Below are 25,866 nucleotides of genomic sequence, written 5' to 3' on the forward strand. Positions count from 1 at the left end.
AGCTTATATTATTGGAGTTTAAAAATACATACACTTTTTTTTTGAATTTGTTAAATGTGAGCGATAATGCAAACAAGGCAACCCAGGACAGCAAAGCACCATAGGAAAGTACCAAATCAGAAGAAATCCACACAAATCATGCAAGACACTGAATAAGCCAATTTATTCTGGTCACTTAACACATATTTAATGAATGCCTACCATGTGCCAGGCAGAACTTATTATACATAGGCAAATAGGCTAGGATTAATCACCTAGAGATCCAAGAAAAAACTCCAGCTTCATAGGTACGCAAATAAAAGCCTCATCCTACTCAGAGGCCAAACCAGCAGCATCAATTTTGTATCCAGCAAAACATCCGATTCCAAAAGGTCCACTAGTGTCTCTTAAAAAAACCTTAAATGTGAAAATATTTTTAAAGTTTTTAAAAATAAGTTGTTAATGTTTTGTTTTTCATTTGCAGTAAAATCATTTGGCTTACTTGCCTTTAGGGGAACCAGCCATGTCAGCTTACAAGGTCCCTTCACAAGTCACTATCACGAGTTTAGATTGTGGGATTATTTTATAGAATATATGTAAAGCACCTATTAAAAGTGCTCATAAATTCCAGGTATAATTATTATTGCTGTTAATTGTTTTGTTATTCTATCTATTAGACACTAGTAGCCAAAAAGCTAAACCAACACAGCAGAGAAACCGCAGGGGGGCGGGGTTGTACAGCCAGGCTTAGGCAAGGAAGGTGCGCAGGCGCAGAGGACACAGACCTGAAGGGAGGGGCTGAGGGTTCACACTGCGCATGTGCGCTGCCGGCTCTGAGGGAGGCTGGGCTTATAGCCCAGCCCGGCAGAGGCAGGCTTAGGGTGGAGCCAAGCTTTGGAGAGGCGGGGCCTGGGCCGGCCACCTCAGAGGAGGCGGGCCTGTGAGAGGCGGGATCTGGGCAGCTCACCTCAGAGGAGGCAGGCCAGGAGAGGCGGGGCTGGACAGTTCACCTCAGAAGAGGTGGGCCGGAGAGAGGTGGGGCCTGGGCAGTTTACCTCAGAGGAGGCGGGCCTGGGAGAGGTGGGGCCTCGGCAGCTCACCTCAGAGGAGGTGGCCAGCGAGAGGCGGGTCCTAGGCAGGCAGGCACTAAGGCGCTGAGAGGAGGGACCTGGGGAGGCTGGGTTTAGAAGGCGCGCTCTGGGAAGGCGCGCTGCAGGGGAGGCGCGCTCTGAGGAGGCGCTGAGGGAGGAGGCGCTAAGCACGCTCCAGACCGATACTGCGGAGAAGACACGCTAGGATGGGCGGGGCAGGCCTGAGACTGGCTGCTACAGGGCTTCAGAGTATATGTACATCCCCCCATCCCCCTCCCAAACCCCTCCCACCAGCCACCAAAGCCAGATTCATTTCATGCAGCAAGAGCAATCACCCACAGATCCAACCCCCCTCTCCGGCCCCCCCCCCGCCGCCATACTCAGCAAACCCACAGTTTCCACAAACTGTTGCTGGACCCTGATTCGCGCCACCACAACTACACCGCCACTTCAATCAAGCACAACTAGGAAGGCAGCCCGCTCTGCCATCGCCAAAAGATTCCCGTTTCCACTCAAATCAGCGCCCCAGCCACTCCACTGCTATAGCAGGAATGGTGCGGGCAGAATGTTAAACACTAATTTTCGCCCGGGGCTCCATTTTGTCTACCAGCACCATCGTGCAGAGACCCGTCCTGCAGAAAAATAGAGTGCGAGCCATTCCAAAAGGTGAAAGGGTGGGGTCCTGCTCCAAGACAGAGGAATTGTACTCTGCAGCGCGTGTCCCACTACGGCTGCTTTATTTGTAGCGCAAACGGGCTGCAGCTCCTGTACCTCTGCAGCTCTAACCACTTTGTAGCTCATTTTAGGTGTGAATTGTTCTGCAGCTCATGTACCTCTGCAGCTCGTATGCCTCGTAGCGCAATGAAGCGCTATTTTCGGGCTGGCTAATCGCATCATTTTTGTAGTGCTACTCTTCTGCAGCTCAGATTGTGCAGCGCGCGTAAAGCGCAATTCAGTTTTCCGTCTGCAGCTCCTATATCGCTGCTCCTAGTTCTGGATTGTGGCGCCACTGAAGCGCCCATTAGTTTCATAGCGCAATGAAGCGCCAGTTGTAACGCCCATCAGTTTGTAGCCCGCGTGAAGCGTGCTTGCAGCACATCTGAAGCGCCAGTTTGTAGCGCATTTGAAGCGCTTATCAGTTTGTAGCGCATGGCACTTGGTAGCGCATTTGAAGAGCAAATTGCAAATCGATCTGTAGCTCTTGTCGGTCTGCAGCTCATCACTGTCCGCAGCTCATCTCAGTCTACAGCCCGTATCTGGACTTGGTCCTGGAGACCCAAGCCTTGAAGGCTTGGTTTCCCCATTCGTTTTGGGGTACGGCCAGTGAAGGCGTGACGAGGTTTGCGTGGAGACATTCTGGGGTGCTACTCCATCTCCCGCAGCTGCTGATAAGTACGGGGAACGAACGTGATCTTTAAAAAAAAAAAAAAACGTCCTCACCGCATACTCACCACGCGAGGACTCCTCTGCGAAGACAGGAAGGATGGGGTCCCACACCTGAGCCAGGCGCGGTCTCCACTGGGTGCTCCGCAGCCCGGAGTGGCTCCGGACGCCAGCCCGCTCAGCGGACCTTTCGCCAGGCTCGGTGGACCTTCTCCGCTGTTCTCCTCAGGGCGCAGTCAGGTTTCTTCGACACACACCAACCGAAGTTGAAGCGCGTGTACTGGGAGCGCAGACTGCGAGCCTTATATAGGGTGCACCGAGAAGGGGGGCGCCAAATCCCAGCGTGCTCCGCGGGCTAGGGGGCGGAGGGGCTTGCGGGGGCGGAGGGGATGGGGGGATGGGGGTGGGGGCGGTGGCCACGCTTCAGTGGCCCGCCGCTAGAGGGAGTACGGGATTACAGAGGGGGTGCGGGATGCTGATGCTGAACTGGCCAAGCTGGGAGGGAAGAAGAAAGGGAGGGGAGGGGAGAATCGAGGACGGACGGCCTAGCCAGGCCGAGAATGCTATTGCCCCGGTGGTGGGAGCTGGGAGACCCCTGTGCTTGGACGGGACAGGGTCGGGGGACACGCAGGATGAGCCCCGCGACCACTGGCACATTCTTGCTGACAGGTTAGTGGCCTGCGCGCGACGCGGAGGTCCCGGGGCCATCAGGCCGCCGCCTCCCCCTCCCCCGCTCGGGTTCCGCGCACTTGGGCGCGCCCTTTGGGCGCTGGCCCCTCTTTCTGCCCCAGACCCCACCGCGCCGCTCCTTCAGTACGCCCTGTACCCCAATTTCCCGGCCCAGGCCCAGCTTATCTCTCCCCAAGCTTGACCCCTGGCCTTTTTTCCCCGCGCGCCCGCGGGCCCCTCCCTGCTCTGCGGGCGCAGAAATTCCATCTCCAATTCCCTTTCCCAACATCCGCCTTCCCGCCCAGCCCCAGGGTAGTCCTCTCTCGATCCCTGCGGCAAAGAGCTGGGTGGGGGTCGTTGCCTGTTTTTCTGTGGGGGGGGGACGTTTCCCCGCGTTTGGGTTCTGCGGCCGGGATGCGAGCCAAAGGAAATGGGTATCAAGCTGTGTCCCCGCTACACAAACACATCTTTTCTCCTGTTCTTAATCGTGATAGAGAACACAAAAATGTGACATTTAAAACACCGAACTCCCCCCTCTTGCTAAGTGCATTTTTCGGTGGCGGAAATCTCGGTTTTCGTAGGTTTTACGGAGCAGGGAAGCGGAATCATGAAATGCTGGGAGCCAAACAGGGCGTTCAGGTCAGGATTAACCCCGGCTGGAGGCCAAGAGATGCTGCCGCACCAAGCGCGCTATTTCCAGAAACGAAAACCAATTTAAAACAGCTGTGGATGCCTCCAGTGCGTTTGGCGGGCTTCAGAGGCTCCCAGCTACGGACTTTTGTTGGTGATTAGGCGGTTTAAACAGAGACCTTGCTTCCCCTGCAACGTTACCTTTTCCTAAATCTTGTAGGCTGAATGAAGGCGTTTAGTCACGGCAACCGCACGTTTAATCCTCTCCAGCGGGTTGCCAAGATTCGGCCACAAATATTTGCGTGCATTTATACTATGAACATATATATTTAATGTCAGGGAAAATTGCAGTAGCTGATAAGACTCTAAAATAGTGATGAGAAAGCACGTTAAATAAAACCTTAACGCGAATTCCCATCTGAGCGCCTCAGCGTTAGGCGCTTGGGAAATTGGCAATCTGTTGATGATCTTAGTAAAAGAAGTTTAAGTTAAAAGGGAAAACCAAATTGTCTACAGCTGAGTTAGATTTCTGACACACAGATGAAACGCTTTCATATTTGAAGAGCAAAATTGAGCACATTAGTAACATTGCTACAGATTATTTTATACTTGGAGGATCAATAAGAATTTGACTTACTGTCATTACAACGTTGCAGGCACCACACTTTAAAAGCGAGTCTTTCTAGGAATAAACAAAACTGTAGCTCATTTACTGAGATTTTACTTTCGATTAGAGATAAAATATCCACCATCAGGAACATGATTGAATGAAGTGCAGCTTTTTAACAAAGACATTTCCCTAGGAAGTTGGATGAACACAATTATACTTTTTAGAAATGCCTTTTAATTTAATCTTTAGGATGTTTACCCTATTCTGCAAGATAGAATAATTTCAGGATACCTTATGCTTGGAAGAGTACTGTTCCGGTGACCGCTGACAGTCAAATTGTTAGGAGTTTTGTTTGTTTAAATTCAAAAGTTACTTTACCTTGTTAACTGAGACATTATTTTTCTAAAAGCTGAGGTTAAAAATCAGTATAGATGGAAAGTAGGAAAATTTCAAGTTCAAAAACCCATCTTAAGACTTTAAAAGTTTGAATAAGTTTGAATCAATTTGATTTTTTCATTTCAAAATGTTAACCAGGACTTTTTTAAAAACCTTAATTATATTTTACCATACTAAAAGTAATTTCTAGTCATTGTCCAAAATTCAGGAGAGAAAACCCTAAAAATGCTATAAAGAAGAAAAGGCCACCTGTAACCTCCTCACCCTGCAATAATGCCAGTAAACATTATAGAGTCTGCTTTTTCAGACATTCTCTGTGCATATATAGGTAGCTATACAGTAAATATATTTTCATAGGATTGCAGATACTTTCTAAAAGTTAAAAATAGGATCAAATTAATTCTCCTCACTTATTTTCTTTCCAAATAGCCTTTAAATGTTAAATAACATTAAGTTTGCAGAGCTTTCTTTAAAGGAAATAATATTAATTAATTTTTCTAATTAAAATTTTAAATTAACAACCTTAGTACATAAATATTTAAAACCAGAAAACTGAGAAGAATTTTCTCTGATCTCACCATTCTAACATATTGTGGTTTTTTATTCCCCTACATGTGAAAATATTTTCACTTGGCGTAGGAATAGAATTTTCTAAGGGAAAAAACGGCATCAGTAAACAAGTAATTTAGATAAAACCTTTTTGTTATCCAAAAAAAAAAAAAAAAAAAAACATTAAAAATAAACCTAAAAGATAACATTAATAGAGCAATACTTTAGGTAACATTTTTGTGTCATCTAGAACAACGAAAACTTTCAAAACCAAAACAAAACAAAATTAATAGATAAGAACTTTAAACAGTTTTTGGACATTTAATATCTATGTGAATTTTGGATTTTCTCCGATATTTATTACTGGTGTTGACTTTTTCTGCCCGTTTTGCACACGGTTGCATATACAGCAAAGAGGAATTAATGGGTATTATTTATTTTATCAAATAATAACCGGGCTTTGAATTTAGACATTTTATCTATTTTTATGAGTGTTTGCTGTCGATCTATGAAGCTGTTGATGTAACACTTATATTTAATTTCTAGTATGGTAAGAAAATTGTATTTCAAAACAAAGTGGGATTTTTCACTTGTTAGATAATAACTAGGCTTTCTCTTTGGCCATTTTACCCATTTAATGAAAATTTGCCATGTATTTTTAAAGCTGTTGAATTTACCTTATGTATTTAGCTTAAGTTCTAGGTTGTTAGAAAAACTATTTCAAAGCAAACTGGAATTTTCACTTGTAAAATAATAATTGTAGTTTCTATTTGGACATTTTATTCCTTTTCAGTGACAGTTTGCTACAGATCTATGAATCTGCTGACTTACCATATGTATTTGGCTTAATTTCTGATATGGTAGAGAAAATGTATTTCTAAGCAAAGTAAAATTTTCGGTTGTCAAATAATAACTGGACTTTCTATTTTGACACCTTATTCATTTATAATGGCAATTGCTTATAGATTAACCAACCTGCTGACTTACCACCTGTATTTGGCTTAGGTTCTAGTATGGTAGGGAAAATGTATTTCTAAGCAAAGTAGAATTTCCACTTGTCAAACAGTAAGTGGACTTTGTATTTAACATTTTATCCATTTTTACAACAGTTTGCCATAAATCTAAAAGCTGTTGATTTGCTTCATGTATTTTGCTTAACTTATGGTATGGCAGACAAATTGCATTTCTAAGCAAAGTGGAATTTTTACTTGTCTCACAGACATTGAAAATAAGGGACAGCACTAGTAAAAACGGGTTAGAGACAACCTCAAAGAAATAAAGATAACATGTATCTAGTTGCTAACACTAGCTTTCCACTGGAGAAAATCATGCTGTACACAAATATTGACGCAGTGGAGAAATCCTGATTTGCTAAAAGTCAAATATTTAGATTGTTTCTGAAGTGCAGTATTTACAGATCATATTTTCTCCAAAATACCTAGCCACCTTCTTCCTTTTTCTTTTTTACTAATTATTCATACTCTACGCGAATCCTTTCCTTAAAACTCACCCTTCCGCTTATTTTCTAACCCCAGTGTAAAAAAATGACCATAGGGGAATTGATAATACGGGTTTATGTGTTCTTTAGAAATTCTTGGGCTGGAGGGGAGATCGCTTTTACACTTTGCTCCATTTTAGTCCAGAGCTTCACAGAAATATCAGTGTGATGACTGTTTTCTTTCTATCCCTCTCAAGCTCACCAGCAGAGACAGACAGACAAACATGAGGGGCATAATCTAATCAACATTAGAAACATACTTCATACAGTCAGAGTGAAAGTGACTGCATTTCTGACCCAACAATGGAGTGGAAGAGAAAGTTCTAAGTGTGAGGCAGAGGTGAAAGCTGCAGTGAAACATTAGAAAAGATGTTTTAGAAAAGCAAATCAACATAGACTAATACACACTGCATTCAGGCTTTTTCTAAACTTTGGAATCCAGTTCTCCAGTCTGCTATCTCCCTGATTTCCAGAAATATTAAGCCTAAAGTAGCAGTACAAGGAAAAAATAATAAAGAAGAAAAAGCCAGTGTTTCCAGGTATCAACAAGTCTTTTCAAGCGAATATGTTTCTGATTCAAGTTTTCACGTTGGTAGGATCAGATAGAGTCTCAATGCTCTTAAATCCATTCACATGCATTGCTTGAAAGCCAAATCCTCTCTTCATAATTCCGAGTGTTTTAAATTTGGTAAACAACGTAACCCTGTATTAAAGACACTATTAAGTAAAAAGCAAACGTCCGGTTTCCACAGCTTGACAGTGGAACAACCATTTCCATTGATGCTGTATCCCTTCTAGTCTTTATTCTGTGTACATACTTATTTTTATATAATTTTAATATGTGTAGATTTCTTACGCTTTGTTTTGAAAGGTAAGTTAACCCTGCTTTCAGCGATGCATTTGTCAAGGATGCAGGATGCTTTTATGTATGAGGTGGTGTGCAGATTAATTAGCGGTATTGCTGTGTGCGCGGAAGGCAGACTGAACCAGCACCGACAAGGTGTATAGGTTCTTGGGTTTGGGTCAGGAATTGTCCCTGCATAAGGATCACAAGCCTTTGCCCTGAGTTTTCTCTTCCTCAGCATTTGTATGAATGACTTTGATGAAGATCTAGGAGGCTTGCTTTAAAAATCCATGGATGAATTGAAAAGGGATAGCTGTTAGATAACAATTTAGAGTTAACACAGTTCTTAAATGGGTTGCAATGCTATGCTAAAAGCAAAAAAATATTTTATAGTAGTAAATGCATCATAATTCATTGGTATGGAAGTATGGAGGTGACTTTGTATGGTGGCAGTTCTTTAGGAAAATGAAGGTTAATAGGAACCAGTGACATGACATGGTTGCAAAAGAAAAAAAATTAGTTAGGTTCTGGTAGTAGGATAGTGTCCATATGTCACAAAAAACTTATAGTACCCTGCTGTAATCAACCACATATGTAGTATTGTGTCAATTTCTGGCTGTCACATTTAAAGAGAGACGTTGACAAATTAGACAACTTTCAGAGCAGTCCATGGGGAGGTTGAAGGGTCTGGCAAACCTGTCATAGGAGGTATCCTCACAGGGTCTGGAAATGTTTAACTTGAGAAGACCGAACAGCCGACATGAACTCTGCTGTTTGCTTCGGAAAATAGAGAACTAGCATCGGTGGGTGAAAGGTACAGATAGATTTCAACTTAAGCCCTTCCTAACAGTGAAGCTCAACAAGACAATCAACTTTATTTGTTCTGTTCTTTAAATATCAGAAATATTCACATTTCTTGCAATGAATATTTAATTTGAAGGTCATGATAACATTTTAGTATAGATCTGAAAGATACTTGTGATGAGAACATTTTATTTTTTCTGATAAACTGTCTAAAAAGAATAGCCCTATGTGTTGCAAGTTCATTTCTTACAGCTTGAAAAACAGGGTAATTTAACACGCACCCTCCTCTCTCTCCCATTCTATTTCAAATATGAAAACCTGAGAAGAAAATTAGATTCCTTTTCCCACTGCAGAGTGTCTTAACTTGCTTAATTTGCTTCCCAGAATTACTCTTTCCTGGAATTTCTTGCTCTGTCCGAGCAGGCTTCTGGGGCTGAGTGGCCGTGGATGCCGAGGATACTCAGGGCTAGAGGAGACAGTTTGAGTGCTAGAGCTCAGCTGCCTCTTCTCCAGGGAGAAATAGGGTTTCTTCTGCAACCTCCCCTCCCTTGTGATATATCGCTCTATAAAACTTAACAGTTACAATTTTTGGCTTTTACATAGCAAAATAAAATATTTTAATTAAATGTTTTCAACTTCTGTCTGTTTCAGATTAGCCTGGTTTCTGCCTGGCTTAAGGGCACATTCTTAGTGTCTCGGACATGTCTTGAGGCAGATTTTTCTTTCCTATGTGATCATCTGCCTATTGATTGTTTATTTTGGCTACTTTATCAAACTTTGAAAATGTGATTTCTCAAAATGAACTTGTGGAGTATATAGGGCTTCTTTACAGGACTCCTTTTTGAGTAGTTTTGGATTCTACAGAAGCTATTTTTGTGCCTTGAAGTTCTTAGTTCTTGCACACTAAGAAGTCTAATGAAAGAGGTGAAGAAATGATAGAAAAATTCTTCTGTCATCTTTTCTAATGTTTCGCTGCAGCTTTCACCTTTGCCTCACACTTAGAACTTTCTCTTCCACTCCAGTTGTTGGGTCAGAAATGCAGTCACTTTCACTCTGACTGTAGGAAGTATGTTTCTAATGTTGAATAACTTTCTCCTCTCCTTATTCTCTCTTTTATAAAAGGGCCCCGTGCACTTTTGTGGGATTGTAATAATGCAAATGGCAATTTGTGATGGCTTGCATCCCAGTTGTTGAAGATGCCACGGGCATTCTTGGGCTGAGTTCATATTTCCAAGACAGAAAAGCTCAAAGATGAGTTTCTGGCTTGTCAGTCCTCAGCTGATCTACAGGCGGCCACTTGTAATTCCTTGAATGCAGCTTGCTTGCTCCAGCTCCGGCTCCCCTGCTTTGGAAGTAATAATTCTCAATGTTTACATTTTAAAACTTAAAGGAGTTACCTTGGGAAATAAATAGGTAGCCTCAAAACATTAGTTGCTGGCATTATTATTGTTATATTCTTGGAAACAATATGTTAATGAAAGCCACAGTGCTGTTTTCTTCTTTGGTCGCTGTCTGATAGAATTTTTTTTTTTTTTTTTTAACTTCATTTAAGAATTTTTATCCAATGTTTATGCAATAGCAGTTTAAGTATATTTTATTATTTAAAAACCACTCCTGTTAAGCACATTTCACTTTCTATCTAATTGCCTTAGACTAATCAGTTTTTTGGAATAGATCTTTGGCATCCTGTACCACGGGAATCGCCACAGCATCTGTTGTGACATGTATGCAGACTTTCTTTTCTGATAAATGAACCCGCTCATTTCAAAAATGTTTAGGAGTTAGGCAGCTCTGGTATAAATTCTTTCCCATTCTTTCCCACTCATTCATCTGGTCACCACTTTGATTATTATGGAGATTTGAAGTTCGCTGCAAATTTGAAAGAAGGAATCGGAGTAATTTTCTTACAGCAGTTAAAGTGGAATATTTGTCACCTGTTTTCTTCAGTAGTTTGCACAGAAGTATAGTTGCTCTTTTACCTTGGAAAGCAAAAGAAGGGAAAAAATATCCCAAGGTTTTGTTTTTCCTCCTTGGCAAATTCATTTTTCTTGCTGTGCAGTAAAATGACATTGGCTTTTCTTTTCTGTGAAATAATTGATGTAGCACTTTTAATATCTTATTTTCTGTAGCTACAGGGTTGATTCCCCTCAAAGACCAGTACTGCAGAAGTAGGAACAGAACAGATCACTTATGTGTTTATCAGAATTTGAAATGTACATTATTTTTTGTCTAACCATTTTACGGCTAGACATCTAGCTTACAGATATACTGTTGAAAGTGCTCAAAGATACAGATAAGGATTTTTATTACAGTATTGATAATCATAATGAAAAACTAGAAAAAATCCTGGTCATCTTTATTAATTAGTAATTTTTTTTTTTTTTTTGAGACAGTTTTGTTCTTGTTGCTCAGGCTAGAGTACAATGGCGTGGTCTCCCCTCACTGCAACCTCTGCCTCCTGGGTTCAAGTGATTCTTCTGCCTCAGCCTTCCAAGTAGTTGGGATTACAGGTGCCAGCCACCATGCCTGGCTAATTTTTTTTTGTATTTTTAGGAGAGACAGGGTTTCACCATGTTGGCCAGGTTGGTCTTGAACTCCTGACCTCAGGTGATCCACCCGCCTTGGCCTCCAAAAATGTTGAGATTACAGGTATGAGCCAATGCACTTGTAATTACCCGGCCAGTAATTATTTTATTCATTCATTTTTTTTTAGTATAGACTAGTTTTGAGACCCCATGCTAGATGCTGGGGAATACACAGCTCGGCTATTGAGAAAATTTTTATACTAGTGAGGTTGACAAAGAACAGGGTTTTTTTTTTCAAGATTATTTGATTAATCAAACAATTACACATATAAATGTGCTATTAAAACTATGGTAAGTACTACAAACATGACTAGAACTTTTAAGTAGAGGATTTGGCCAGAGAGGGGTTTAAGGAAGGCTTTTCCAAGGAAGTACTCAGATCTTAAGGATGAGTAATATTAGTAAGGAGGGTACGTATATTTGAGGTAAAAGGAAGACCTCTGTAGAGGCCCTGGGGCAGGTTGAATATGGTAAACAGAAAGTGCTAAAAGAAGTCTAGTGAAATTGGATTAGAAAGAGAAGGATGAACACAATGTTAAATGAGGCTGGAGAGGAAGTCAAGGAACAAATTTTGCAGGACCTGGTAGACTAACTTAAAGGGTTTAATTTTATTCTAAGAGCAGTGGGAACATCTTTGCAGGTGTTTAACCCGGACATGATCAGATCTGCATTTCAAAAAGAGCACTTTAGCTGTTTGTGAGGAAAGGGTTGGAGGGGTCAGAATAGCTTGCAGCAGACTAGTTAGGCTCCTTTAGCAATTGAGGATACAGATGATGACTTTGTGGGCTAGGGTGGTGACTGGGAGATTAAGATAGGAGGGATATTTTGGGGGATAAAAATCAACGGGAGCGAGTGTTGCGTTGAATTTGGTGTTGAGTTTGTCGGGAGGAGATTTCAAGGATGATTTCTAGATTTCTGTCATCTACCTGAGGACAGATAGTGGTGCCACACATGGGATGAAGAAGGCTGGAATAGGATCAGTTTTTAAGGGAAAGATCATGGACAAGCTTAGTTCGATGTGGTGATAAATAAATTATGATTGAGACACATAGCAGAAAACAATGTAGCCTTAAAATGTGCTATCATGTAAACATGTTCAAGATATATTCTAAATGAAAAAATGTGATGGTATGTGTTTTTATGTGCACACATACATAAAATATGGAAAAGATGCCAAGACGATTAAGAGTAGATACCCTAGGCAGTGACATTGGTGGATGGCAACAGGGATATGAGAGAGAATATTTTTATTTTGTACCCTTCTGGATATACTATTGGAATATATTATAATACAATGAGAATGTATGGCTTTTATAATTAAGAAAATTAATAACAATTTACAGCAAACATCCAATATAAGAATATTTATTCTTTAGAGGTTACTTAGTTGGAAGGATCACGTGAGCCTTGTTATATTTTTTTATTGTGATGGAAATTTTTCCTGTAGCTTTACCTCCCTAACCCAATAGTTCATATACTTGGCTTTTTAATCCTTTTCCACTAGATTGCACTATTACACTAGATTTTACATTGCCTGTATACTGTTTTGTATTCTGCTTTTCACTAATTTTATCACAACAGTCCAACATTGTACAAATAAGGACATTAAATTATAATGTGCATATAACTGTTGTTTATATGAATCATTTGTGTTAAAGTTCCCGCTGGTGCTCCTATTTCATCTGAGTTATATAGTACTGTTCCCATGAGTGGAAACCCAAACTTACCTTCTCAGGCTATTTGAGCAAAGGAGCAAAAAATACCAACAGAAATGAATAACCTTACCTTCTCCATTAACTATTCTGTCAAACCAACACTTCTTATATTGAACATTGAACTTTCCACTCAATTTTGATGTGTTTAGTGCAGTTGAATCTTGCTCACACATAAAATTTTGCTTTTGTTGCATTGTTTCCTCTAAATAAAAATCTAAAAGTTTATAAAAGTCAGAATGTAAATATCGATATAATTCATTTCTTAATACATCTGGCTTCCCTCAAGGGTTAAACTGGAGCTCTCAACTTGCCTGAGTGTGGAGAATGAGGACTGGCTGAGATACCATCTTCTTAGCCCTTGGGCAGTCACGTGGTGAAGTTTGGTATGGCTGTTGCCTCTTCTGAGTAGCCTCTACAGTTGACTCTCTGTGTATTTCTATAGAATATCATTTTTCATATGTGTCATGATTGTGGAAAAAAGTGAGGGCGCAGTATTATATAATGCCACCTGTAGTGATGGCAGTTTTTTTCATTTGAAAATATATTTTTTAAAATGACTGTATTTAAAGAAATCCAAAATTTTCTTCAAATTAGAAGAGTAAATATAATGATAGTTTTCATTTTTTGAGGACATCATTATATGGTAGACATTCTTCTAAAGTTCTTAAATGTATTATGTCATTTAATACTCAACAATCTCTCTCTGATATGAGTACTATTCTACTCCAGATGAGGAAACTGAGGCACAGAAACACTGAGTAACTTGCCAAATGGACAAAAATTAGGATTTGAACCCAGACCCTCTGTAGAGACCGATGTTAAACACTGCCTTTCGGCACTAGTTTTATTTCACTCTGTAGTATCTAATTTTTTAGCTTCTTCTGGCATCCTTCATTAAAGTCTTGCTATAACATTTCTTTTAGGATTGTCTTTTCCTGACTCCTTTCAGAGATTGGACTAGACAATCCTCCTTAACAAAGCCATTTTTTCTCCATAGGTTCCAAAATTTAAAGCTTTTTCTTTCAACAAATTGTTTTCATTTTTGTTTTGATGCCCATAGTTCATGAGATTAATTTCTACTGCACAGCAATAGCATAGTAATGGTAATGGGGACTTTGGTTTTCTATATGAAAAAAAAGTATAAATTAAAATGTATATATCATTTTGTGTAATTACATTCTATGATTGTACAACAACAAAATCACATAACAATATATTTCTCAAAAAGTATCCCCATTGTTAAAGCAATACATGAATGTATTTGGGGGTAGTATTTATGTGTACGTGACATAGACTTGGCAGCCAGCCACCAAATGGGTTCAAAATTCAACTCTGCCACTTAGTAAACATATGACCTGGGATAAGTTAACATAATTTTCTTAAACTTGGTTGTCTTGTAAAATAGAGCAAATGCTACCTACTTCACATAGTCATTGTAAGGATTACATTAGTTAATATGTGTAAAACCCCTAGTGTAGTATCCAGCACTTAGTATTTTAGACATGGTAGCTGAAGAAGAGAAGTAATAGTCAACTTATATTTTTTAGAGAAAAAAATATAAAAACAATGTTTTGATATAGGAAACAAAGTAATGAGAATTGCATAAAAGAAGGGAAGAGAAAAATGTAGAGGGTCAGGGAGCAACATAGCACCTTGGATGGGGATGGTAGAGAAGGGAAGGGATGTGGGACAGGTGAACTGTATAACCAACTTCTGAAAACAAAGTCTTCCATTCCCCTTAGAGTAGAATATGAAAAAGACAAATGAAGTAGTGGACAGAGAAAGACTTGACAGTTTGGTTTTAAGGTGAGTATGATAATCAGATTAAATTTCATTTGGCATATCCTGCTGTTTACTTGGACAGTGATGTCTGAATAAGTTATTATTTATTATTTCCATTCCTTGATATTCTGATTAGCTCATCAGCAATCAGTCACTATTCACAGCTCTTCAATTACTTTTATTAAATAGCAATCCTTTCCTCCCACAGTCAGCAAATTATTCAGGTTTGGGAAAGAGTAGTATCTCTTCAGAGAGTGCTTGCCCCGGGCCAGATGAAATGTAGTCATGCTGCTACAAGACTCAAAATGAATCATGGACTCTTGAGTCAAACTTTAACTGTTGTATGGCTTCTGGGGAAGGTGAAGGCATGCCAGCCACCTTTGGATTAATTTAGGCTTTGATGATTTTGAAGAGGGAACATTGAAAAGATGATTAAATTGTGTACAGTGATATCCTGGCTAATTATGTGAATGCCTTTTTAGTTTAGGCTGTGTAAATGCAAGATGCCTGTGATTCTTTGCTTTTGTGTTTATGAACTAGAGTAAAATTCACACCCAGATATAATTGTAGCATAGATTACCATGAACCTGGTGAGCACAGTGGTGTTCTCTTCCTTTTAAGATTTCTGAGGATAGTCCATTATCTTTGGAGGAAGTTCAAGAACTAGTCTCTACAGATTGACATATCTTTACACATTAGATTTAATATTGAAAAGTTGTAGGTAGGATAACTATTTTAAATATTGAGTCATATTTTTCCATCCTAGAGAAATTCATTCTCAAGTAAAAAAATGCATTGGTTGTTTTCTAATGAAAATTAAACTTTAAAATACTAGCCTTTTTCAGTGAGTACTCTGCACTTATCAATGTATGGAATACAATACTCTGTACAAGTAGTCAAGTGGATCCAGGATATTGTACATACAATTAAAAACAAATAGTTATTTCCCTGTTATTGAGGTTTCTCCCTCAATGTGTGAGACTTGAATGTTTAAGCAGCCACATCATTTGTGGCATTGTGTCTTGCCTTTAGTGATATTGTCTGAGGAGTAGAGCCATAAAACATTGTCCTTTTATTGAGATTTATTGGACTTCAGTCTTCTGTGGTCAAAGTAGGACTTCATATAGATCAATACAAACTTTTAAAAAATGAATGTGCTCAAAAGCAGTGCTGGCCTTGAAATAGAGCAATATCTGTGTGTTGTGTTTAAACTGTTCTACCCTGCCTCTCTTTTTAAACAATTGAGACACCCAATTCAATTTGCTTTTTGAATCCTGTAAAAGCCAACCAGACTGCCCTTATACTTTAGAACTGGAAAGTATGAGCAATGATGCATTGATTCACTAGCCAAGGACATGTAGTGGTGTTAAATATTTTGCTGGGTTAGTCAGATTCTAAAAGCAAGAGTTTAAGAAAAAATTCCATAGACTTAAAGTTATCCTAGTAAATCCTTTAAATCACCCACAAGGTAATATGTGTAGTTTTGTGTATATCACTCTGAGCAATAATTCTTATGCACAACATAGTCTGAGAAGCACCGAGCTAATATAAAGGAAGGAACAAAAGAGAAGCTGTCTGGGCACTCAACCCATTCTTTCTTTATGGTAACTACCCAGTCCATGGAGAAATGGAGAGTTCTATAGAGTGTCTGCTTGCCTGCAGGATTTATTCCATTCTGCTGTAAGATTAAGCCTCTATAATCTTCAGACACATTAAAAGATTGATTTGGTTTTGTAAGGATTGAATTAGACAGTATATGTGAAAGCACCTTGCTTAGGAGCTGGTAATGGGAAGCAGTTAAATCTAAATGTTGCTTGTCATATCCACACATACATTGTTCTTTGGAACGTTGTAGAAAAGAATTTGGCCACCTGTTTTTTGACCTTCTAGTTGGGATTTTCCACTATCCAGCAGGGTCTTACATGTTTTTGCAAATTGGCTGTATCTGTAAATCAGCTGGAGGTTGGAATGGGTAGGGTTTTCAATTCTAAGGTCAGCCCTACATTTGTTGCATATGTAACTCAGATAATAGTATATATTTCTTTGGGTTCTGTGATGGCTCATCTGTCTTCTAGAGTTCACAGTTGTGTATGTGAATTACCTGATAGAATTGTGTAACCCACGTACCTAGACTCTCCATGGTGGAGTCATGAACATGTGTTTTAAAATTTTTTTACTATCTATATTTTGGGGGTACATGTGAACATGTATTTTGGGGGAGCTGCCTATGTGATTCTTATGTAAGCAGCGTGTTGCTTTTGGAACATAGCCATCAGGAAAACCCCAGAGATGGAGTATTTTGCCGTAAGAGACTATTAGCATTTCTGATCCTGTGTTAGCTTAGATTATTAGGAAATGCCTACTGTATTATTCATTTAGATCTAAAAATATATAACCAGTTATTACATAAATTATTAGACAAAGCATAAGATTGGTAGATAAAATTTAGTAGATAAAATTAATATTCTCAATTTGACATATTTTTAAAATTGAATACAAATTAAGTAGCTTATTTTGGGGGGTGCTGTGGATTTTGATTTGTACTGCAACATATCACTGAAGTGATCACCTGAAGTTTTGTTTGTTTGTTTTTAATAACTTGTTTAACAACTTTAAAAAATTTTTATTATGGACATCTAATGGTTGTACATATACAGAGGGTATCTGTGACATTTTGATATAAGCATACTGTGTATAATGATTAAATCAGTAACCTCAGTTTTAGCTAACCGCAGTGGTCCCAGCAGTGCTTGTAGTCCTAGCTACTTGGAAAGCTGAGATAGGAGGATTGCTTGAGCCCAGGAGTCCTAGTCCAGCCTGGAAAACATAGTGGACCCCATCTCTAAAAACAACACTACCACTACTGCTACTAATAATAATAATCTGGGTTTTGAATTGTATTATTATTTTTTTTCATTTTGAAGGGAACTTTGGATTTTTCATAATTTAGTTTAAGTTCAAATTTTTACTGAAAATTTAGTTTGAAAAGGAAATAAGTCTTTCATCTCTGATTTATTAAGGTGGGAGCCCTTTTAATGTTAAGTTTGCTGTACCCCACTAACTGTTACTCTTTTTACTTTCCTTTTCTCATGCACAAAGTATTTTCTTTACTTTCATATGCTTGGTCCTACCCATTCTGCCTTTTCTTGAATTGTATCTCATCAGCTATGCTCCTGTTCTTTATCCTTAATCTCTTTCTCCCCCCTTACATCTTTTCCTCAATTTAGATACAAAATGTGTCATCCCTACTAAAATAACCAACCTTTTGCTACTTCTTCAGTCTATCATTTGTTCTTTTTGCTTCCCTATTCTGACCAGCGTTCTTGAAAGATTAACTGTGATTTCTGCATCCACATCTTGGCCTTTTACAGTTTGACTTCTACTCTCACCACTCCATTGGAATTCTACTTTTGAGGAGTCACCAGTAACTTCTCACTTTTCAAATCTAGCAGTCTTTTCTAAGCTCTCATCCTTTTTGACCTTTTTGCAGTAAGTGGGGATCACACTCTCCTTCTTGACATCTCTCTTCCGTTAGCTTATGTGACTCTTCAGACTTCATTTTCCAACCTCTGTGACTGCCTCTCTTCTTTCTTTGCTGAATCCTCCTCTGCTTTTTATATGTTAATATATTTATTAACATGTTATTTTGCTTTTGCTGTCCCTCTTACCTTTTGAGCATTCTTTCTTCATTTCAGGTCCAGAAGCTAGGAGAGGCCAGGCACGGTGGCCCACACCTGTAATCCCAGCACTTTGGGAGGCTGAGGTGGGTGGATCACCTGAGGCCAGGAGTTTGAGACCAGCCTGGCCAACATGCTAAAACTCCGTCTCTACCAAAATACAAAAATTAGCCAGGTGCAGTGGTGCACGCCTGTAGTCCCAGCTACTTCATTGGCTGAGGCTGGAGAATTTCGGAGCCGAGAAGGAGGAGGTTGCGGTGAACTGAGATCATACCACTCCCCTCCAGCCTGTGCAGTAGTAGAGCTAGACTCCATCTCAAAAAAACAAAACAAAACACAGAAGCTAGGACAGATCCCCTGGGGAGTTCTTGGGCTGAGCTGAATCCACAAGGAACTTACCCTAAGATAGCCCAAGGGAGAATAGGATGGAGAGCCAATATTGTAGTCAGAAAAAATGGTCCCCAGATCTATCACGTCTGAAATGTAAGGGTGAAAAATCAGAGAGTAGGCAGCAGACTGGCAGTTTGGATGATGAAAAACAGGATCGATGAATGGGACAAGAACAGGAATATGTATTTACTCCAGATCGCGTTCGATGTAAGAGCTTGATGTATGTGTTACTAGGGACATGGTATCTTAAAGGAATCACATTAGGGCTTTGGCTTTAATAATCATTTCTCTGGAGAAGGACTTTAAATCTGTAAGTGAAATCCCATTACATTCTCTTCTTCCTCTTAGTTTCACCTGGATGTCCAACTGGTACCCTAAGTTTAACATATCACAAATCAAATTAATCATCTTTCTCTTGAAATTGACTTTTCTGAGGTCCTAATATGTCACTGTTCTATGTCATTCTAGATTTAAAAAAATCAAAGTCATCTTTGATTCTCCTTTTATCCCTACACCCAGCAATTTGAAACAGTGTTGTCAGTATTATCTTCATGTTGTCTTGTAATTGGCATCAACTTTTGTTTCCTTGTGCTTCACCCTGACTACTACCCGACACTCTTGTAGTAGCCCCTATTTAGTGTTCCTATCCTAGTCATTGCTGCCAGTGTGAGCAAAATGCAACTGTGAATTTAAAAGGTACTTTAAACTTAACACAATATTCCTAGCCAGAGATAATAGCTTCCCATCAATGTTCTTATAGCACTTATGCTTTCTACCATTTGTGTATGTAATTACTGTGATTTATTTTATATGTGTTTGTGTGTGTGTGTGTGTGTGTGTGTGTGTATATATATATATATATATATATATATTTGTACATGAATTGCCAATCCCCATAGATTGTAAGCTTCTTCAGGGGCAGGAACTGTGCTTTGGCTGTCTTATATCCCCACATATTTCTTGTATTGACATACAACAAATATTTGCTGACTAGAATTAAACAGTTAGCTAGGCTGCAAGGAATCTGATCCCAGTTAATAGTAGATGATCTGTGATAGTCATTTTAACATGACATTAATTTCATTTTTTACATTTGTTTTATTCTGAAAAGCTTTTTTATTAAGCTGTGCTGATGGCATAAATGGAACAGTTAACTGGAAGACCAGACAGGCCAACAATTTTATTATCAGCAGAAAAATGGTTGCTGGGATCAAAGATGGTGAGTTTAGGTTGTAAATCTAAATCCCTTTGGGGGAGCCAATTAAATGTCTGCTTCCATTGTGGCTTTTTTTTTTTTTTTTTTCAGTAAGTCAGTCTGAAAAAATAAAATTTTGTTTTCCTAATCTTCTGAAACTTCTGATCCTCTGTGTTCTTAATCCATTATTTTTCAAGTTATTTTCCTTGGCTGTAGCTTTGCCCTTTTTAAAGAAAAACTAAAAACCATTTCTATGTTTTTAACCAACCCTTTATCCAGTCACTAGCTTGCCACTTAAAAAAATTGTCCTACTGTGGTTAGTATAACAAGTTATTTATAATATTGAAAATATTAAGAAGTACATTCAACATGTATCATTTAAAATAGCATGTATGTAACCTTGAAAAAACAGTCATAAAAATTTTTGGCTAATTTTGGATGATTCTTGTTGCAAAACCAAATTGATATGTTTTGCTATTAAATACTTAATTGGTACTTGTTTTCTATTGGAAAGATGACTTGACCTGTAAATGATTGATTGATTCTTCTAAATTTTTCTTCTGTATCTGTAAATATATCCATCAGCAATATTCCAGGACCTTTGAAATAATACATTTTATTAGGGAGAAAAGGCATTACTTAAGTCAAAATATTAGTTGGTTTCAAAATATCAATTAATATTATGAACTTGCACTAATATTTCTTGTTTTTTTGGCTTGATGATCCTTCACATAAAATATTAGCTACCTGTGTTTGTGAACATTAGCAGAATAGTAGAGTAGTTTCTCTAACTTTGGAGCAACAAAAATGGGTATAAAAATAATAGTAATGTGCTGGGCATGGTGGCTCATGCTTATAATCTCAACACTTTGGGAGGCTGAGGTGGGGGTGGATCACGAGGTCAGGAGTTTGAGACCAGCCTGGCCAACATGGTTAAACCCCATCTCTACTAAAATACAAAAATTAGCTGGGCATGGTAGCAGGCACCTGTAATTCCAGCTACTCAGGAGGCCGAGGCACGAGAATTGCTTGAACCCTGGAGGTGGAGGTTGCAGTGAGCTGAGATTGTACCATTGCACTCCAGTCTGAGTGACAGAGCTAGACTCTGTCTCAAAAAAAAAAAAGTAATAATAATAGTAATATTAAAATGTTTTCAAAAGAACATTAATTTTATGTGATAAGATAATAATGCCAGATGAAACCTGCTGGGTACTTGTAGGAGTGATTCCTGGCTTACTTCATTTTCTTCATACATCTGTGAAGTTGGGCATCAATAACGTTTTTACAGCTGGAACCAAATTATTCTTCAGCTGGGCTCTTCTACCCCCAGATCTCTTTCACAGTGGTACCAAGTTTCCCAACATCTTTTTTTCCCAGCTGACTTTGAAACAAACCTACAAACACCTGTGTATTTTTAATGAATTTTCATTACTAAGATCTGTAAGAAAATATAAATAGAGTTTCATAAAAATAACTTCCCATGAAAAGATCACAAAAATTTGTTTTAAGATGTGCTTGTTCCAGGACACAGGCCCATGGTCTCGTAATTCTTTCCCCTACATTCTCTTTAGATATTGCCATCAGATTCTCCCTGATTATCCTTATCTGGCTGGTTTCGCAAGCTGAGGGCCATCGGCTTCTTTGACACAGTTACTCTTCCTTTTTCTAATCTCTTTTCTAGTTATGGGTCCCTGGTGTCCTTCACTGTTGCAATCCTCACTGTGCTTCTGCTCTGTCATCTCCAAAGGATTTGGGACATGCCCTGGCTCCTTATGCTTCACATAGGATCCCTGAAGACTCTTCCTCTAGACTTTACATCTTTTTTCACTAGGTTGCAATCATCCCTTTTCTTCAGACTTTTCACTTTAACTTTGATCCCTGGAACTTTTGTCCTCTCTGAGGTCCTCCTCTTGCTGTTTGATTTGCCAAAGAAAAAAAGCCACTCTCTCACCAGCTGCTAGACTCAGCGGAGTCATCTATTATGGTGCTGTTCTTAGGGAAACGCATTTCAAGACCTTGACATATAGTATAATCTAGAATCTCTAAGAGATGCCAGTCTCTTCCTGTTTCAAAATTCATAGTGTCATTGAACCTCACACTGATTTTCTCCTTGGGACCTGAGAGATAACTATAGTTTGCAGAATAGAAATGATCACCGCATCTTGAATCTACTGAGGTAACGAGTATAGGTTATCACGTTCACTTATTTCCTCAGTTTAGCTTGATCTCATCCTTTATTTTCCTTTCTTCTCATCCTGTTTATATCCTATCATTATAGCTCTGAATTATCAAGATACCTTATACAGAAAATACATTTTTTCAACTGTATGAGGAGAATTGTTTCATCACTTTTAAAATTATAATCACAAATACTAGTAGCTTGTATGGCAAGGCCGTTTTAAATACTGTCTCTGATGTAGAATGTTCTCTGAGATGTTCTTGACCATGAATCCCAGTTGAAGAGAGCACAAAAGATGATAGGAGCATTTATATTTCAAGAGAGCACAAAAGATGATAGGAGCATTTATATATAAAATAAATCTAACAAGTGTATGTTTGATATAGCTTTTTTTTTTTTTTTTTTTGAGATGGAGTTTTGCTCTTGTTGCCCAGGCTGGAGTGCAATGGTGACATGTCAGCCCCCTGCAACCTCTGCCTCCCAGGTTCAAGCAATTCTCCTGCCTCAGACTCCCAAGTGGCTGGGATTATAGGTGTCTACCACCACGCCTAGCTAATTTTTTTGTATTTTTAGTAGAGATGGGTTTTCAACATGTTGGCAAGGCTGGTTTTGAACTCCTGACCTCAGGTGATCTGCCTGCCTTGGCCTCCCAATGTGCTGGGATTGCAGGTGTGAGCCACCATGTCCAGCAAATATTTCAATTCTTAGCTAAAGCAGTAGGATGATACTTCTTCTGTAAATTCCTTCTGAGGAATTCGAATGCCTTAGAACAGCACTTCTGACATCATACTACCTCAGCACCCAGTAAGTTGTTAGAAAAGTCATAAAGAATACTCCAAATATGGACTATGGAATCCCCTTTATTTCCTGGAATGAGAGTAGCAGACTCACTTCAGCAAGCTGAGGGCCGTCAGCTTCTTTGACACACCCACTCTTCCTTTTTTCTAATCTTTTTTCTAGTTATGGGTCCTATAGACTTGAAGCAGTCACTTAGTCCCTCTGGGTTCAATTTAGTCATCTATAAAATGGACTGAACTCTCCTGAAGAGCAAATTCAAGCAAACTCTGTTAGTAACTGTCAGGAATCCTGGGTTGAGTAGGAAGCAGAGGCCATATGGAGGTAGGAAGTAATATGATCTGTCTCTTAATAAATAAATATATTTGGCATGTTCAGACAGGATGACATACAAAACTCTTTTCAATGTAGCATTCTATGACACTAAGCTGATTGGTCACCAATCAACAGTGGTTTGCAACCTCTTTCCAAGTGACATTTTAAGAAAACACACATGAAATCACATAAAAATCAAGATGTTTTGTCCAGTTTGGAAAAATTAAAAGTAAATGGTTTTAGTTGGAAAAAAAATCTCATGAAGAAACTCTTGCTTTTTGTAGAAGATTCAAGTAATGGTTTCCTCTCCTGCTTCATGTAAAGAAAAGTGACCATATCTCTTAGAGAAATGAGGTTCACAAAGACACTGTAATGCCTTCCCAGTGATGAATTCCACAGCCAAGGCATGGACTACCTGTGACTGAAACAAAAACAATAGCTGTCGGCTGCCGAATGAATGGCCTGCAGCACTTTGATGTTGAGTGAATTCAAAGGTGAAGGGCAGACTACTGAGAAAAGCCTTTGATTAAAAGCCAAGATTCATAAAGTTGTATTGGTAAAATACAAGGTAAATCTTAGTGAGAAAAACAAAAACAAAAACAAAAACAGTATCTGTAACTGGCTGGATATTCATATCTCTTAAAATATTTCTCTACAGTAATTATCTGGCTTAATAATTAAATTTCAATTTGACTGTATTAACAACATGTTAAAAAATAAATTAGAAAGGAATCCATAAATATATCAGGCTATGCAAACCTTAAAATGAGTTCTTTTGATGCAGAGACAGCAACTGAGATTTACCTATTGTAATCAATTCATGTGTATAGAGTCTCAAAGAGTTTTTAGATGTTAAAATTGTAAAATATGAGACAAGAAGTATTATTTTTGTCAGTACTTAACATTTTTAATTATCAGGGATGATCATACCTAGTTGCTTAGGCAACAATTTATTTTAAAAGATACAGCAGATAGGTGGCTATTCAGTACTCTCTTTATAGCCTAAACATATCTTAAAACCTTCTTAAATCATTCTTATTCAAAACATTTTTTTTTAGATAATACTTACTGTTAAGGCAATATTTAAACTAAGTTCAAATTACTTAAACAACTAATTTCCCAGCTGTTAAATATATACTATCATATTTAAGTAATTTGAACTCAGTTAAAACACTTTTTCAATGCTTCCCAATGAATAGCCTCCATCCTCAAACTCTTTATGTAAGAAGCAAATTGACAAAATTGAAGTGCTTTTAGAAATAGACTTTAATTGCTTATTAAGAAATTACTTATTAATTACATTGTGTTACAGTATTCTTAGGCTGATTTAGTGATAGCTAAGGGCAATATATCATTTAATCCATAGATCTCTTTGTTTAAATTATGCAGCGTATTTCCCACATATCGAATACATAAGTAATTATTTTATACAATGCATTCAATCCATTTTTTATTGGACAGTTCATGGTTATGTAATATATGGGTTGAATTAAGACTTTCAATTGTATACCTACTTATTTGTGAATGTGTTTTATGACAGAGTTTCTGCTGCCATCGCCTTAAGTAATGGCTCTCTCCCAATTATAGTAAGATCATCTATTTAGAAGTTTACTGCGTCAACCAAGAACCAGGAAATATGCCACAAAAGGGTCTTTTGGCAGCCAAAATAGATGCTACAAATGCAGGCTCCCGTTTTTACATCTAGCAGAGCCCTATGTGTGTTAAACAGCACGTATTTGCTTTTACTTTAATGTGCAAGCCTGCCTAATTTGGTAGTCTGGTTTCTAAACCTGCAGCTGATTAATAATAGCAAATTAGAGGGGATAGAGAAGCTGCTATGGGAAACATACTGATAGCAATGAGAAATGACAGCTGACAACTTGTCTACAAAACAGAAAACAGAAAATCTATAAAACACACAACCCTAAAAAACATTAGCAGACCAGGACCCACAGTGTGATCAGTAAATGACAAGGCAACCAGACAGTCCTTAAGGGTATCACCATATAATAGGGCAGAGTGCAATAACTGATGTACAAAATGATAATCTTATACCGTCATGAAAAAGGGTCAACCGCAGAGTACTTCAGAAAAATTAGCTCTGTGGAACAATTCATTTTACGGGGTTCTGGTAAACTGAGATTTTACGATATCCTTGTAAACGTTAAAAATTAGAAAATGATTATATAAATGGATCTTTTAAAATGATGAATTTATTGATAAGGCATCTATAAGAGAGACCTAAACATACTGGGTACCTAATAAAAGTCACCTGGACATATATATCGATGATACTTTTTGACTTTCTTCTCAAAGATTTCAGAAGAGAGATGGCTTTAAGATTTAAAACTAGCTTGAACTTGCAGGGTCTCATACTCAGTGGTTATTTTATCTTTATAGCCATGTAATTGTTCTTGGTGATGCAGAAAAAGGGCTGGCAAGTGTTCTCTGGACATTTTTGTAGCGAAGGGGCTGTGTGTGTGCTTGTGCTTATTAATATCCCATTAAGAGTAATCACTGTGAGAATTGTGAAGTTATATGCTGTGGATTCATTAGCAACGTACCACCATAATACTTTCAAAATTTAATGTTTACTAAATACATTGAAACTAGCTTTGAAGGTAATTGTGTAAGTAAGCACACACAAGCACACCCTTATATTTTCATCATGGAGAGAGAAAGTTTCCATTGGACTATTAGTAAAGGAAGACAAGATATTGTTTAGCTAGCATGAGGTCCTTTTTTTTTTTTTTTTTTTTTTTTTTTTTTTTTTTTTTTTT

At 38.5% G+C, this 25,866-nt stretch overlaps 2 protein-coding genes across 13 annotated transcripts in view; one reads left to right on the top strand and one right to left on the bottom strand.

The window, feature by feature from the left end:
• PEG10 (paternally expressed 10) overlaps nt 1–2,788 on the bottom strand; it is a 12,894-nt gene extending 10,106 nt beyond the window's left edge. The window contains 1 exon segment of the mRNA XM_032252924.1: nt 2,511–2,788. Coding sequence (XP_032108815.1) covers nt 2,511–2,515 — 5 coding nt within the window. The 5' untranslated portion in view covers nt 2,516–2,788.
• Nucleotides 2,789–2,902: 114 nt separating this feature from the next.
• Nucleotides 2,903–25,866, top strand: part of SGCE (sarcoglycan epsilon) — a 69,751-nt gene continuing 46,787 nt past the window's right edge. For 4 of the 12 annotated variants that reach the window (XM_032252925.1, XM_032252928.1, XM_032252927.1 and 1 more), the window contains exons 1-2: nt 2,931–3,122; nt 19,714–19,821. In XM_032252925.1, the coding sequence (XP_032108816.1) occupies nt 3,014–3,122; nt 19,714–19,821 (217 nt within the window). In that variant the 5' untranslated portion in view covers nt 2,931–3,013. Of the gene's footprint in view, nt 3,123–19,713; nt 19,822–25,866 lie in introns of all 12 variants that reach the window. The other 8 variants (XM_032252930.1, XM_032252932.1, XM_032252931.1 and 5 more) reach the window with 3 other exon arrangements.

This window comes from Sapajus apella, unplaced genomic scaffold (genome assembly GCF_009761245.1).
Source record: "Sapajus apella isolate SASKATOON/1434 unplaced genomic scaffold, GSC_monkey_1.0 scaffold81, whole genome shotgun sequence".
Lineage (NCBI taxonomy): Eukaryota > Metazoa > Chordata > Mammalia > Primates > Cebidae > Sapajus > Sapajus apella.